This window comes from Penicillium paradoxum (assembly GCF_028828445.1).
Source record: "Penicillium paradoxum strain IBT 22861 chromosome Unknown utg000002l_segment0_segment0, whole genome shotgun sequence".
NCBI lineage: Eukaryota > Fungi > Ascomycota > Eurotiomycetes > Eurotiales > Aspergillaceae > Penicillium > Penicillium paradoxum.
This window is the reverse complement of record NW_026643180.1, coordinates 4237843-4253298: the sequence shown is the minus strand read 5'-3', so window position 1 is coordinate 4253298 and position 15456 is coordinate 4237843. Positions and strand designations below refer to the sequence as shown.

At 48.7% G+C, this 15456-nt stretch overlaps 5 protein-coding genes across 5 annotated transcripts; 2 read left to right on the top strand and 3 right to left on the bottom strand.

Moving 5' to 3' along the window:
- Positions 1-1560: 1560 nt before the first annotated feature.
- Positions 1561-3147, bottom strand: N7457_001508 (homoserine O-acetyltransferase family protein; the record flags this gene model as incomplete). The annotated part of the gene is made up of 1 exon (XM_057172554.1): positions 1561-3147. One exon carries the CDS (start codon positions 3145-3147, stop codon positions 1561-1563), a length of 1587 nt encoding a protein of 528 aa, XP_057036457.1.
- A 3707-nt stretch (positions 3148-6854) lies between these two features.
- Positions 6855-8007, top strand: N7457_001507 (glycosyltransferase family 32 protein; the record flags this gene model as incomplete). The annotated part of the gene is made up of 2 exons (XM_057172553.1): positions 6855-7908; positions 7979-8007. 2 exons carry the CDS (start codon positions 6855-6857, stop codon positions 8005-8007), a joined length of 1083 nt encoding a protein of 360 aa, XP_057036456.1.
- A 1614-nt stretch (positions 8008-9621) lies between these two features.
- N7457_001506 (FAD-binding oxidoreductase) lies at positions 9622-11465 on the top strand (the record flags this gene model as incomplete). The annotated part of the gene is made up of 3 exons (XM_057172552.1): positions 9622-9887; positions 9948-11214; positions 11295-11465. Coding segments are annotated over 3 exons (1704 nt in total), but the record flags the coding sequence as incomplete, so codon positions are not given.
- A 992-nt stretch (positions 11466-12457) lies between these two features.
- On the bottom strand, positions 12458-13837 carry N7457_001505 (cAMP-dependent protein kinase; the record flags this gene model as incomplete). The annotated part of the gene is made up of 4 exons (XM_057172551.1): positions 12458-13180; positions 13245-13369; positions 13436-13525; positions 13603-13837. 4 exons carry the CDS (start codon positions 13835-13837, stop codon positions 12458-12460), a joined length of 1173 nt encoding a protein of 390 aa, XP_057036454.1.
- Positions 13838-14337: 500 nt separating this feature from the next.
- Positions 14338-15250, bottom strand: N7457_001504 (V-type proton ATPase proteolipid subunit; the record flags this gene model as incomplete). Its single annotated transcript, XM_057172550.1, has 8 exons — positions 14338-14374; positions 14427-14512; positions 14574-14658; positions 14715-14821; positions 14896-14978; positions 15060-15072; positions 15128-15145; positions 15203-15250. 8 exons carry the CDS (start codon positions 15248-15250, stop codon positions 14338-14340), a joined length of 477 nt encoding a protein of 158 aa, XP_057036453.1.
- Positions 15251-15456: the final 206 nt, after the last annotated feature.

The following is a 15456-nucleotide window of genomic DNA, read 5'->3' as shown; positions in this document are numbered from 1 at the left end:
AATTATAAATACCTGCATCTCCCCTCTTTTCCTCTTCCCTTCTTCACCCTTCACACCGAACACAACTCCAGGCCGTGTCGATGCCCAGTGAGTGACGCCCTTACGGACTCCAGGCCGCGTCGACGCCCAGTGAGTGACGCCCTTTCGGACTCCAGGCCGTGTCGACGCCCAGTGAGTGACGCCAAAGGCCCGGTGACCTTATACACCTATCAGCAACCCGAACGAAGCGTGGCGACATCCCACGAATACCCAGGGTGGCCACTCTAAAGGACCGGGTTTTCCCGGTTCGCCTTGACGTGATTCTTCGGAACTCCCGATGTTTTCACCAAATACCCTAGCTTTCTTGTGCTTTGGTATTTAAATCTGTGGGCTCGAGGGCTTCCTGGGCGATGTATCTTTCTTATCATACTCGCTCCAGTTCACCAAACGTTCTAGGTTATCCTGGTTCGTGTTTATCTGATTCTTTGGAACTTCTTCACCAAATATCCTAGCTTTTGCTTCGGTATTTGACTCTGTGGGCTCGAGGGCTTCCTGGACGATGTATCTTTCTTATCATACTCGTTCCAGTTCACCAAACGTTCTGGGTTCTCCCGGTTCGTGTCTACCTGATTCTTTGGAACTCCTTCACCAAATACCCTAGCTTTGCTTTCGGTATCCAATCAAGTTTGCTTTCTCTCTCTCCCTTTCTCTTCCTGTCCCTCCTAACAGCATGTAGACTTGAGAGCCTTGTAGGATCCTGGACATTTAGTTGTTGTGCTCTTTTCCTTGTTTCCCCCTAATACTCGCCCTGTGATGAGTTTGTCTACGAGACGAACATAAGCCAATACTGCAGGCATCCGCTTGTCGATGTCTCCGCACCATGGCATTTCATGGGTGTGGAACATGGGCAGCTGGAAGTCAGTTATGAAAACCGAGAGCAACCTGAGGGCGAGTTTCCTTTCCACTTTTGCACAAATATTCTTCTTGTTGATGTGGACACAATCCTGTCACCCTTCTTCATCTGAGGTTCTCCATGAAATCCAACAAATTAAATTGAACAATCTTGCTTATACTCGTGCCTTCCAAGATGACTTTCGTCGTGGCAATTTGTAGACTGGCTTGGGAATTCATGAATCAACTTTTCTTGGATCTTTTATCTCTACCTAGGTACTCTTCTGCAAAGGCATAAGCCGGGAGCATACACTTTCGATCAATCACACGTGATGCGATAGGCTCCACATTTCACGCTAGTCAGCCAGCAAAAGAGCAAAAAGAAATGCCCTCGTCCAGGATCGAACTGGAGACCTTCGGATTGCAATCTTGTTACCAAGATCATCATAGGAATATATATGAGACCAACGTCATAACCAACTAGACCACGAAGGCTTGTTATGGAAACCGTGCCATTCTCATGTTACATAGACCAATTACTGGCAACATGAAATTAAAACAAATTCATGTCCTTGGGTATGTCATTTTGCAAATGTGAAACGCCTGCTAAATGCGATATTGGAAAGTCACACGCTTCACAAAATAATACTATGTACAAAATGAAAATTATTTGTAGTGCGCCAAATATGACTAGCGCAAGAACTTCCCTAATGCACCTCCGATGTTCTTGAGGTCCAGCAAGAAAGTGTCGTGGCCGAAGAGCGACAGGTCGTCGCCGAGTTCAATGTGTTCCACGTTCTGGTTGCCTCCTGCACGAAGTGTCTCGGCAATTTCCCGCTGCTGCCATGCTGGGAAGAGGATGTCGCTGGCAACGCCCATGACAAGGACGGGGTGGTTCTTCAGTGGTGCAAGACCGGCTACAAGATCGCGTGGAGGACCCTCCACTGAGTCGGCAGGGACGGACTCATCCAGCGGGGTTATATTGGAGGTTGACCCGGGTTGCTCCTCGTAGGGCTTATCCGGGAGGGTCAGACTACAAGATGAGTCCGAGGCGTTTGGTGAGGCCCCGCCCTGAGCAATGCGCTCCTCAGATTCCGCGCGACGTTTCAGAGTCGCTGTCTGGTGATTATGGCCGAGGTCGAACAGGTCCATGGCCTTGGAGACGTAAAGGAGACTGTTGGGGTCGTACTCGAGACAGAACTTCTCGCCGGCATGGTCGAGGTACGTTTCAATGAGGAAGTCGGGACACAACGCTGGCTGTTTACTTTGGTCTGCACGCTGACGACCGAATCGCTTTTCCCACTCTGGTCCACTGCGGTATGTGACCGTCGCGATCTCACGCGCAAGCTTCATACCAGAGTGGGGTGGGATCGCATCATAGTAGAAGCCGCGTGCCCAGTTCGGGTCCATCATCAGCACTTGTCGCTGTGTGTGTCGCATTGCGATACTGTATGGATGACTACGAGCGCAACCGCTGATGCTGACAATCTTGCCAACTCGTTCCGGGAAGAGAACGCCTGCAGCGAGACTCTGCATGCCGCCCATGCTGGATCCGACCGAGGCAGCAAGTTTCTTGATGCCAAGGCCATCCAGAAGCCGGAATTGCGCACGCACCATGTCATCTAAGGTCAGGATCGGGAAGCGGGTTGCGTATCGCTTTCCGTCGGACGGGTCGAGCGAGGACGGGCCTGTGCTGCCGTAGCATCCTCCAAGAACATTGGTGCAGATAATGTGATATTTATTGGTATCCAGAGGCAAGCCAGGGCCAATGAACTTCTCCCACCACCCGGGCTTCGGGTTGGATGCTGTGCTATGGGCATGACTTGACGCAGACAAGCCAGTGTGGAGGAGGATGGCATTGCTCTTGTCGTCGTTCAATTTCCCCCATGTTTCGTATGCAACATCAAACTCGGGAAGAACACCACCCCAGTCGAGGAGTAGTGGTTGCTCGCAGTGATATGACTCGTGTTGACCGGTGGTGTATGAGGGCTCGGGGCCGGATTGCAACGACCGAGCGGAAAGCTGAGCTGACTTGGCTTCTTGGGCATCAAGGCATGGGAACGCCATGGCGGGATTAGAAGAGTCCCGTTCGGTTGATTCTGCGGTGGCCAATGCTGACTTTCGCGGTGGTACGGTATGCAATGGTCGTCCAGTCTTCCATTGCACCGATAAAGTCCGATGCGGTGCCGCGGGCTTCAAGAGGGAGTCACCTTGCCGCCATGGCGAGGTTCGGATTATGCGTGAAGCGACTCGAGCAGCGCCTCCAAATGATCGCATTATTAAGTAGTGAGTTTCGTTAATCAGTCAGAGGAGAGAGCAAGTTGAAACAGAAGGCTTAAGAGCTATTGGGGGGTAAAAGAATATGTGGATACCTCAGGCATAAGCCGTGGCGTCATCACCGACATCGGTGATTGGCCAAACCCCGATGTACTCCGCGATCTGTACGGCCATATTCCTCGACGAAAACCGAATATGGGGCGAATTAGGCGATTAAAATCGTCATTAGTTGAGATTCAGAATGGAATACGAGCTCTCAACTGAAGTTATACCTAACATATTGGTCAATGATGAATGTTGCTGTCTGTTTCGTAGAACTGTGTCAGATCACCACGGTTATTCCTAAAGAGGCTGATTACCATATGGCCCCACAATATTTCAACTGTACGCTACTACCTACCTAGGTAGGTAGGTTGATACTTACTCCGTATTTCTTTTCTCTTTCCTTTACTCTATCGATCATCATCATCTTTTCTCAGTGATAAAGTCTCATCCGCGTCTGATTTCATCATGGCTGAGCACATTTCTGTTGATGATCACCTCATGTTTTCCGAGTTTAAAGACCTTGAGCGCAAAGACCTCATTAGGCGTATCGTTCAAAGTGATCCTATGTGCTTGGCGACGATCAAGCTATGCAACTATCTCGCACTATGGCTTGCAGATATTTAGATGCTTCGCGATGCTGTATCCTTCCTTTCAATCGGGGGGGTGGTAGTCTCCTTCGAACGCTGAATAACACGCTGATCATGTTATAGGATTACAATATGGCTGGGAAGATAAAGAAGGCGTTTAAAACAACACTTACTCTAGCGTTATATCGACGCTTCCAGGTAGCGCGCCTACGCTACCAGGCGGTCTTAGTAGTAGACTGCAGTGGAGTGTGCTTTAGCCCCTATTACGAAAGAAAAAGGAGAAATGGTAAAAGCAAATTAAATCCAATCACCTTTTAGTCAGAAACGTATATTAATGGTAGAGGAAAAAAGGAAGGGAAGTTAAAGAGTAGTGGGAGAGACATTTTTATAAATACGTGCCTCACTTAGTAGGAAAATATGTTTACACTATCCACTTTAAGATGATTTCACTAAATTGAATGATCTTAAGAAGACCTCACTTTACTCTCACTTCACCTTAAGATGATCCCACTGAATGAAATGATCTTAAGAAGACCTCGCTTGACTCTCACTTCACCTAAGATTCATTTAATTGCGGAGCGAAGCGAAGCAATTAAATCATGGGCTTCGTATGTCACGTGACTGGGCCCTTCTACTGGGTCCCAAATCCATAGCAAATAATGTCAGGTGATATCTATTAGGCCTAATCCGAAAAGAGTATAGTATCTTAAAGTTTGAAGGTCACGTGATCTACTAAGAGTAGGGGAGAGCGGGCTAGGGTGTATCGGATCACGTGATCTACTAAGAGTAGGGGAGAGCGGGCTAGGGTATATCGGATCACGTGATCTACTAAGAGTAGGGGAGAGCGGGCTAGGGTATATCGGATCACGTGATCTACTAAGAGTAGGGGAGAGCGGGCTAGGGTATATCGGATCACGTGATCTACTCAGAGTAAGGATAGCGGGCTAGGGTATATCGGATCACGTGATCTACTAAGAGTAAGGATAGCGGGCTAAGTCGTACTATACCTAGCGCGGAACCCCCTCCGGATAGAGGGTATAATTTAGATTTCTTAACTAGGAATACTAAGCTTTTAAAAGAGAAAGAGTAGAAGCTATATAATCTAAATATATAGAAAACCGCGCGGAGCGCGGAACCCCCCGGAGGGGCCCCCCCCCCGGGTAGGGGGGTATAATTTAAATTCCTTAACTAGGAAATACTAACCTTTTAAAAGAGAAAGGGTAGAAGCTATATAATCTAAATATATAGAAAACCGCGCGGAGCGCGGAACCCCCCGGAGGGGCCCCCCCCCGGGTAGGGGGGTATAATTTAAATTCCTTAACTAGGAAATACTAACCTTTTAAAAGAGAAAGAGTAGAAGCTATATAGAGGATAGTAGTAACCACTTTAATTTACATTTAGTCTATATAACCTCGGACCTAGTCGCTTCGCTCCGCAACTATTATCCGACGGCCGTAGGCCGTCGGATCGCTAGTATCTCTATTAAGATACGAGTTCTCTTCTATCTCTATGGAGCGAGGCTGGCTGACTCGACTGACCTTATGTCCCCGGAGATATCAGAGATTTGATATGTTATGAAGATACTTTGTACGGTATAAAATTGGAAACAGCAGACATCTAAGTACTATTGCCATAAGTAATTTAGAGTTTCCTCCGGGCCTCATATATACACTATTTAAGTTCCTTTAGCCCATAAGGTGATAATCATGCCATCGCACGACTCAGATAGAGCACGTATGATGGGTGACTAGGTAGGCCACCTTTCCCCACTGGATGATTGCACATGTTTTGGGTACGAATGCGCGAGATACATCTTACTCCCGCGTTACGTAGAACGACACACGAAATAAGTGAATCTTGGAAGGATTCATTCAGGGTATTTTTATCCAGAATTCGAAGCTAGGATTTCCAGCCAACTTTCCATACACTCGACACAGATCTTACAGCAAAGAAGAGAGGAGAGTAACTTGGGGCTTGGTCGCTGGTCCTTTACGTACACGTCTTCCAATTCTCCTAGCTAAAGCCGAATCGTAATAGGCCAGCGTAAATGTGTATCTCGGCAGGCATTGCGTACATGTACTTTGCCTTCGCAGAAGTATGTGAGATTAGGACTTGGCTAGCGGAACGGAGTAAATAAGGCTTCCTAAGCCACGCGAAGCTTGGATGTTGAACATCGAAAATCAGCATTGGCCTGAATTTGTGCACCTAAAACACAAGACGAGTGAACAAGTTAGGCCATGCATATCTTCGGTCTAAACTTAAATGCAACATGCAATGATCAGATCAAGAGGTCTTAAAGGTATCGAGAGTGCCAGATCTATGTTGTAGGAAGTAAGTGTCTTCGGATGATCATCGCCCATTCTGGATACGTGCGAAGAGCGCCTCATGTGGGGGGAGGATGATCTCAGCCTGACAACACTGACCTCGGGAGGTGTGGATTACATGGATATAGTAGCTGTCAATGACATTAGATTAATATAAGGGAAATCCTAGGAAATCCCACAAAAAATCCGATGGAAGAGTGATTCGAAATTGCTTTTCGCATGTTGAAGACTAAGGCCACGTGAGTGACTCCACCCAAAGAGGCTACAAGCTGTTGCCGGCACACGCAGCCCCCCAATCTTACTCGTGTACGCCTAACAGAACGGCCAGAAAGTCATTAAATCACTGGGCCGCGTGGCTTTTCGATTTCATTGCGCTTATATCGCTGTTCTGTGGTACACTGGTTAATTCGCGATCCTTAGCCTTTTTTTCCACGCCTCCTATTCCCATTCCGGATTGACCGTATCTCCGAGTGAGGTCACATCTGAGCAAGAAAACTCGACCCATGCAACAGTTCGACTACCGAAATGTCACCATTTCAGTTTCTTTGATTTAGCCCTTCGGATCTCTCTCTAATTGTCACACCCACAACGGCTACACGAATCGCATACCAAGAATCCTCAAATTCCCCGAACTCGCGGATCCGCGGAACACAAAATTACGGCGATCTTGATAGAATAGTTTTGAGTCAATTCACGGCCGTCGCAAAACCAACAAGTCCTTCTTCCGGCCGTGCCGGCTCCATCGCCTGCCATGATCACCCCGCGCAAGGTCCTACTCGCCCTGATCGCCGTGGTCACCTTTATACTCGTTCTTCGCTCGTTTAGAGATCCTGAAGTTCCGGGGGCGCCCGGTTATAGACCAGTGAAGAAAATATCCGAAGAAGAGGAGGATGCAGTAGCAAATCCAGCACGGAAGATGCCACCTCAAGGACGAGCCCAACTCCCCCTCGGCGCATATCCGACAGCACCGCTTCGCGAGCGTCTCCGCTATCAATTCCCCTACGAAATCGAAAACCGATTCCCCGCATATATTTGGCAAACATGGAAATACACACCGTCGTCATTCTGGTTCGATGAAGACCTTCGAGGCCCCGAGGCCAGCTGGACGGAGATGCACCCCGGCTTCACGCATGAAGTCATTCCCGATGATACGCAGACACATCTGATAAAATACCTGTACGCGTCGGTTCCGGACGTTTTCGAGGCATATAATTCATTACCGCTCGCAGTGATGAAGGCGGACTTCTTCCGGTACTTGGTGCTTCTGGCGCGCGGCGGCGTTTACAGTGACATCGACACTTTGGCGCTTAGACCCGCACACACGTGGCTGCCAGAGGAACTGGATCGCTCGACCATTGGATTTATTGTCGGCATCGAAGCTGATCCGGACCGTGATGATTGGCATGAGTGGTACGCGCGCCGACTTCAGTTCTGTCAGTGGACCCTTGTAGCAAAACCGGGGCACCCAATCCTTCGGGATATGGTGGCTTTTATTACTGAGCATGCTCTGCGAATGAAGAAAGCAGGTATTCTCAATGTTGGAAAGATGGATAGGACTATAATGGAGTTCACTGGGCCTGGTGCCTGGACTGACGCCGTCTTCCGTTACTTCAACAACCCGGCATACTTCAATGTACAGCCTGGGGACAAAAACATTACCTACGAAGATTTCAGCCACCAGACCACGCACCGCAAAGTTGGAGATGTGGTTGTTCTCCCGATCACCAGCTTCAGCCCTGGCGTGGGACAGATGGGTGCGGGGGATACTGATGATCCCATGGCTTTTGTGAAACACAACTTCGGAGGTACGTTCTTTATTTTTGAAATAGGTTCTCCAGTTTTATTTGGGAATAGCACTGACATTTAAATTGACAGGCACATGGAAGACAGACCCATCGCTCTGATACTCGGCTTGATCTCGCACTGTACATCATGATCAGAGACCTATTACAGCCCCTTTTGCCTTTGCAGGCCTTCTCAAACTTCGCCCTCAACTTCGTTACATATACCTTTTTACTACATATCCCGGTTTCTCCTGCTTCCATCACTAAACTCTCATATCCTCAACATCACTTGTCATCAGTGCCTGATGGATATGACTGAACCCAGTCAAGCTTCAATCCCGTTCCATGTTTTATGATACCTGTTCATATGATTCCCCCATTTTGCTTTTATCGCCTTATACACTTTTTTCCTCTCGCATGTATTGCTTGGTGAGTGGTTTGCTACTCGCTGCTTGATAGATTTCAATGTCATTGTTGTCATAGCATAGTTAGGAAGAATTAACTTCTCAATCTTTCGAAATTGGCTCATTGCCTATATAGGGATTGGCACTTCTTGGTCTTGACCTGTCATCCGCTCAAAGTTCGTTAGGTGAATCCTTGGAGTAGTGGTGGGTGACTTACAACAGGTAAATGTCCAGGGCAAATAATGCAAATAATGCAACGAAGGAAAATTATAATTTTTGTACTTAGGTACTTTTCTTTTTGGTCGTTCAACATCTATAATCTTCCCAGCGCTCTTTATACTCAACGCCACCTCAAAACCATGGCACCAGGTTTTACCGCAAACTCTTGAGGTCACGTACACTCTCAGATCTTCATCGGCTAGTATATGTTCTTCGCTCTCGGCATCATTCTATTTACCTCCCGACCGAACGGAGATGACTTGTTGACCCTCTGGCTTATACACTGGCTTAAAATTCTTTCCAAGCATTGACCCTGTCCCCGATTACTCGCGGGATATCGCTGTTCGGATGTCTCGTGGAGGTTGTATACCCAGCCTATGATCTAGTCATTGCATCTTTAATAGAAAAGGAGTGGACAGGAGCTTGAAGGGGATGTGATCTACGGAGTCCATATTCGTTATTTACATGAAAAGAAAAGGCTATGTATATACTTCGTGCACTAGGGGCTGAGATCCGAAAGTCAATTCCCGTTGGGGCGCTTCGATGGACAGGGGTGCAAAATAGACTCTGCGGATTTAAGTTCGAAGGCTGGCTTGGCTCGGCTGCAATGAATCCAGTCAATGCGAGTGTTCCAAGCTAGGTACTCCCTAGATCATCGGTAAAGATGTACGGTTACATGCTCGGCTGTCATAGCTCCCGACCAAAAAATCGATACCCAAATCAATATTTCCCAGTATTTAGCAGTTTCTCTAAAACACAACCTGCCTCTGGACCCATGATCCAGTCCAAAGAGTTCGAATTACGCGATCTCAGCCCAATGTCTTGGATGTCTCAGTTAGGGTTCGATAATGCACGTTATCGGGTGGGGCGCGGGAGGAGCGGCTGGCGCCCGCGGTTTCCAGGATTGGCCCATGGGAGAAGTTTGAAGAGCCGACGGCATTTATACATATTACTTTAATATCGCAATTGCCTTTTCGCCAGCATCTAGTGCATTAGATTGCTCATGCATAAATTGCTTTAGTCACTTTAATTTAAGCAAGGCGCCCACTCCTGTCGGTAGCTCGTGCAACCCGGAATATTTAAGAGTTGGACTATCTGATACCCCTGGGAGAGATTGAGCCAATCCACCATGCTTTTCCGTACATCCCTCATTGCCTCGCTATTGGCGATTCTGCCTCATGCCTCAGCTACGGAGACATGCCGTTGCTTCCCTGGCGACCCCTGTTGGCCCTCCGACGGTGAATGGTCTGCTTTTAATGAGACCATTGACGGCCGACTGATCAAGACTGTGCCGCTCGGTACCCCTTGCCATGCCCCCAACTATGATGCTGCAGCTTGTGCAATCTTGAAGGAAGGATGGGTGCTTCCGGAGGAGCAGTATGTCGCTTTGCAATATAGAAATCCTGAGTATCGGAGCTAATTTTGCGTTTCCCACAGCTTTGAGTCATCTTCCTCTATTATGGCCCCATTCTTTGCTAATGCAACCTGTGATCCATTCCACGATGTCTCTAAACCCTGTGAATTGGGCAACTATGTTCGCTACAGCGTGGATGTCCGTACTGCGGCTCAGATTTCAAGCACCGTGAAGTTCGCAACAGAGCACAACATCCGTCTTGTCATCCGTAACACCGGTCACGACTATAATGGTCGGTCCACCGGTGCCGGATCTCTTGCTGTCTGGACCCACCACCTCAAGGACCTGAAAATCCACTCTTACACAGATGATCACTACACGGGCCAGGCTATTACCATGGGTGCGGGGATTCAGGGCCACGAAGCCTACGAGATCGCCGAGGAGACCGGTCTCCAGGTCGTCGGAGGCGAATGCCCCACTGTCGGTCTCGCCGGTGGATACACCCAGGGAGGCGGTCACTCTGCCCTCGGGTCCCGCTACGGACTGGGTGCCGATCAGGTGCTGCAATGGGAAGTCATCGATGGCGAAGGTAACTTCATCACTGCCACTCGCGACAATGAGTACTCCGATATCTTCTGGGCTCTCAGCGGCGGTGGTGCTGGTACCTACGGTATTGTCTGGTCTATGACCTCCAAGGCCCACCCGGGCACTCCCGTCTCTGGCCTGAACCTGACCTACACCAGTGAGGGCATCTCGGCGGATACCTTCTACGACACCATTGAGACTTTCCACGCCACTCTGCCCAGCATCGTGGATGCTGGTGCTATGAGCGTTTGGTACTTCACCAACGCTTTCTTCTCGATTGCTCCTATCACCGGCCCTAACATCCCCATCGCTGACCTTGTAGATCTTGTCAAGCCCTTCACTGACGCCCTTGACAATGCTGGCATCAACTACACCATGGTCGCCAACCAATACGACAGCTATTTGAGCGAGTTCCACGACATGCAGGGCGAGATCCAGGTCGGCACTGCCCAGTACGGTGGCTGGTTGGTCCCGAGATCGGTTGTCGAAGAAAACAACAAAGGTCTGATCAATGCTTACCGTGAGATCACCGAGGCTGGCGGAACTTTCATCGGTGTTGGTCTGAATGTCTCCCACGCGGTTTCTGGAGACGTTTACAACGCCGTCCTCCCCGCTTGGCGCGATGCCCTGATTGATACCACCCTGACCACCCCCTGGGAGTGGGATAACCCCGATCTCATGCTGGAGCGCCAGCGCCAGATGACTGAGGATTTCATTCCCAAGTTGACGGCACTTTCCCCTGACTCTGGTGCCTACATGAACGAGGTATGTTTAATGATATCCATTTCTTTATCATCTCTTTTATCTCTACTACGTGAGCTCATTGTTTCCTTTTTACTCTTTAGGGTGATTTCCAGCAGCCCAACTTCAAGAAGGTCTTTTACGGTGACAACTACGATAAACTGCGCGAGATCAAGGCTAAGTACGATCCGAACGACATCTTCTATGGAAGAACTGCTGTTGGTTCCGATGAGTGGTCTGAGTCCGAGGATGGCCGCCTATGCAGGGTGAACTAGAGGAAACTACAGCGGGCCGAGTTTGGGTATTGTATATAAATTCAAGCCCGGTCGTGCACAAGCTCATAGATCCTGACCTACGCGAACGATGGGGTCAAGACATGCTGAGTGCTCACTTTTGTCGCCGATCATTCTGGTAGCCCCCAGGGCTGCTGCCAGAAAGGATGTATTTCTACTAGGTATGTATGCTGCCTAAATAGATATATAAAGTCTTTCAAATATTAGAGCTGAATTACGATTTCATAACGCTTAGCGACAATATTTTCGGAGCCCATTCTAAGGCACCATCAACTGCTACCAGAGTTGGAATCGATGTAATGTTTGGTGGTATACCTAATACCTAGGCACAAGCTTGCCCTAAGAACGGCGAGATAGTATGTTCAAGACAGAACTCTTTATCCGGCATTCTTTCAAGATACGCCGCCCAGGGCTAAGTACGTAGTTATCACGATACCAGAAACAGAGAAAACGTCACTTGAAGGCTCTGCATTTACATAATTGCGCCTGCGAATAGGCTTGTGGGTTGCTATAATGCTTGAGAAAGAACATGATTTCCGGGTGATCAATCCTCAACATCAAGGCAAATTTCCTGCAGAGGGAAGGTAGCGTATGTGAAAAGGCCAAGTACTGCCAGAGTGTGCTCCCCATACTATTTATTGTATAGGTTCGAGGGGATTGAAAGATCAGATTGTGGCTGTGAAACCAGTTCGAACAGCATGGCGAGGCGTTGCCATTTCCTCCGAGGCTAGGTTTGCCACAGACATACATCCCAAGGGTTATCAAATGAGATACCCATCTGGAAGCAAGAAAAAGAAGTAAGGATGGACCGCGGATGCTCGCGAGTACAGCCTCGGTAGGAGCGAACATTCGTTCACGCGGGGAAGTGTCCATGTGGGTTTTGTGGGGTTATGGACAAATGGCCGTCGTCTGAGAGATTCTCAAGATCGAAGTTTGAGCTAAAGCGCGATGAAGGGTCGTAGCGGACAAATGTTTCAGAAATCACTGAATAACGCCTCATACTTCTTCTTCAGGTCCTCGGTGTAGATGTTGGTGTTTCTGATGTCGGGAGGATCCGGATATTCCTCAAAGTTACCGGTATCTGCAGGGTGTGATAGGCGGGGGATGATGGGGCCTTTTACTCGACGATAAAACAAGTCATCCCAAATCACATTCTGGAAGAACGGATGGGACTTGACTCGGGTCGAGCCACCCGAGATGTGGCCGAGTCGCTCCGATGGGTTTGTCTTGCAGAGTAGGGAGACGATATTTTGTGCTGCGGGTGGCATATTCGATGGGAAACGCACGCGACCTTCAATAATCTGTTCGTAAATGCGCATCGGGTTCTGGTCCCAGAAAGGAGGCTGTCCGACCAAGAATTCGTAGATCAGAATTCCAAGAGCCCACCAGTCCACAGCAAGTCCATGGCCACTGTTTTGGATGACCTCAGGGGCCAGGTATTCCGGTGTGCCACACAATGTGTATGTCTCGCGGTTGTCAACTTGCTTCGCAAACCCAAAGTCAACGAGTTTGATGTGGCCATCGGCATCCAACAGAATATTTTCCGGTTTGAGGTCCCGGTAGGCAACACCGTGGATGTCGTGCAGGAATTCGATTGTCATTGTTATTTCAGCGGCATAAAACCTCGAGGCTTCTTCGCTGAATCGTCGTTGTCGTCGTAGATACGTGAATATTTCACCACCGGGACAATAGTCCAGCTATCAATTAGTTAGCACCTAGTAAGTAATCAAACCACAGCTCATACTACACTGGGTATCATACCAGCATATAGAGGCACTTGTCATCCGAAAACGACGCGATAAGGGTTGTGATGAAAGGATGGTCGATGACCGCCGCAAGAGCTTTCCGTTCGTTGCGCACATGTTCCACTTGCTTGAGTTTGATCACTTTCCAGTCGCAATCAGCACAAGCTGTCCCTCAGCACCCAAAAGACCGTACAAGGTAGCGCTTACCGTCGGCCTTTCGAAGAATTTTCAGCGCATATACTTGGCTCTTGTCTTTCTGGTCCTTTAGTCTTGCGAGCCACACACGAGCAAAAGTGCCTAGATATCGAAAAAATTATAAACAGTCAGAGACAACTCTTGCAAGAAACTAAACATGGGGTATGGCATATGCTCACCGGTTCCAAGGGTCTTGACAAGCACAAAGTCGTTCACATGGAGACTCCTTGACGAAATGCAAAGTTGCTTCTCGTCCTGGCGCTCGGTGACAAGGAATGGGTTCGAGGATCGCGGAGAAGAGCGGAGTGACTCAACAAATTGCTTCTCTCTCTGGTGCAAATCGCCGTTTAGCTTAGGAAAGACCATGTTGCCTGGCGCCTCATTAGGCGAATGTTGCACTGCTCCGGTCGCCATTAGAATCCCTAGAGAGCATGTCGCGGCAAAGGGGAAAAAAGGTGTATGGAGACCGCGTTAGCGCGCCACCAATCGGCAACTGAGCTTAATCCCGAGGCGGGTCTCAGATCATAAAAAGCATTGAGGATGAAAAGCCCTGAGAAGTCTGGGGTTTAAGAAAAATCGCGGGGCAGAGATGTGAAAGGGAAGTTCTGCCTCTGACGTATTTGCTATCGGGGCGGGGCTGAACGGGAAGAAACTACGGTGATAACCCGGACTGAGTAAGCTCTTAGCTTTGATCTGACCCGACATCTATATGCGATCCTTTATTGTACACCGGAAGTAAGAATGTATTTGATTCAGAAGTCACCCGGTCCGGTCCATATCTCAATCCAGTTGGTCATTATCTGCTTTGAGCCTTTCATACACATCAATGTATTTCTTTGAGCGCAAAGTGACCTATAGCAAGGATGAAAGGTCGGTGGAAACAGTTGTCGCTGTGATAGGGAAACGCGCGGTGTTCAAGACTTGGAGTTCAAGATCAAACCAACAATCAAGCTGACCATCACGTTAGTAAGAGTGATCTGGCAAATCTGACTCAGAAACCTACCCATAAAGCCCAAGAACTTCACCGAAAATCAGAATGAGAATCATTCCCACGTAAACCCGAGACTGTTGCATGTATGCTCGAACACCCTGAAGCAGCCGTTAGAGCTACATAGTCCTTCTGTGTTGCCATGGGTATAAAGGTTCTTACTGCATCACCCACAACTCCAATCGTATAACCAGCAGCCACACCTGTGAGACCGACCGACATTCCAGCGGCGAGATGCATGAAGCCTCTGTGCATTGTCAGCTTCTGCAAAGCTCCCATATCCACCTAGCTCCTGGAACGTACGTATATAGACTCATGTTGGTTGTTGGGCCCACCGCTTGTGCAATGAGCACGGCAATCACAAGACCGTAAACTGCGATAATACCGGACATAACGACGGGAATGAGGGACTGCAGCCATGGATTCCGTTAGCTACCATCCTATGCATCAAAGCACCCACAGATTCTCAGAAATGTGATCTTACCTTCATGATAAGATCGGCCCTGAAGGTTCCCACACCTGCAATGCCAATACCGGACTTTGCTGTGCCATATGCCGCTCCTGCCGCTGTGAAAGGGTGAGCTAAATTGTCCAAATACCGAGGACCTGAAGGGATCTAGCTCCATCCATGCGAGATAGTTCACGTACACCCGAAGATCATCTTCGAGAGACTGTTAGTGTATTGTCAAATGAGGGCAAGCTTGTCATAAACTCACTGCAGCGGCAATGCCGGCCTAGTATAAGAAGCATGTTAGTCTATCAGCTTCAATGTTCTCGGGGCTTGCACTCACGAAGGAGAAGAACGGGGCGAACTTCGGCGCAAGCTCACTCTCTGCCATGACGATGATAATGCAAGATCAATCTTGCGGGACCAGGGATGTAAGAGGAAATCGAGAGCTGTTTTGATTCAGGATCAAGGGCAGAGAGAGGATTCGACTGATAGGTTTCGGGGTTTGGGTGTTCCACATGGCCACTTCGGCCGCCGTAGTCCACGCATTGTTCTATCCTGGGCGGTGACGATACCGTACCAACTGTATCTCACCTT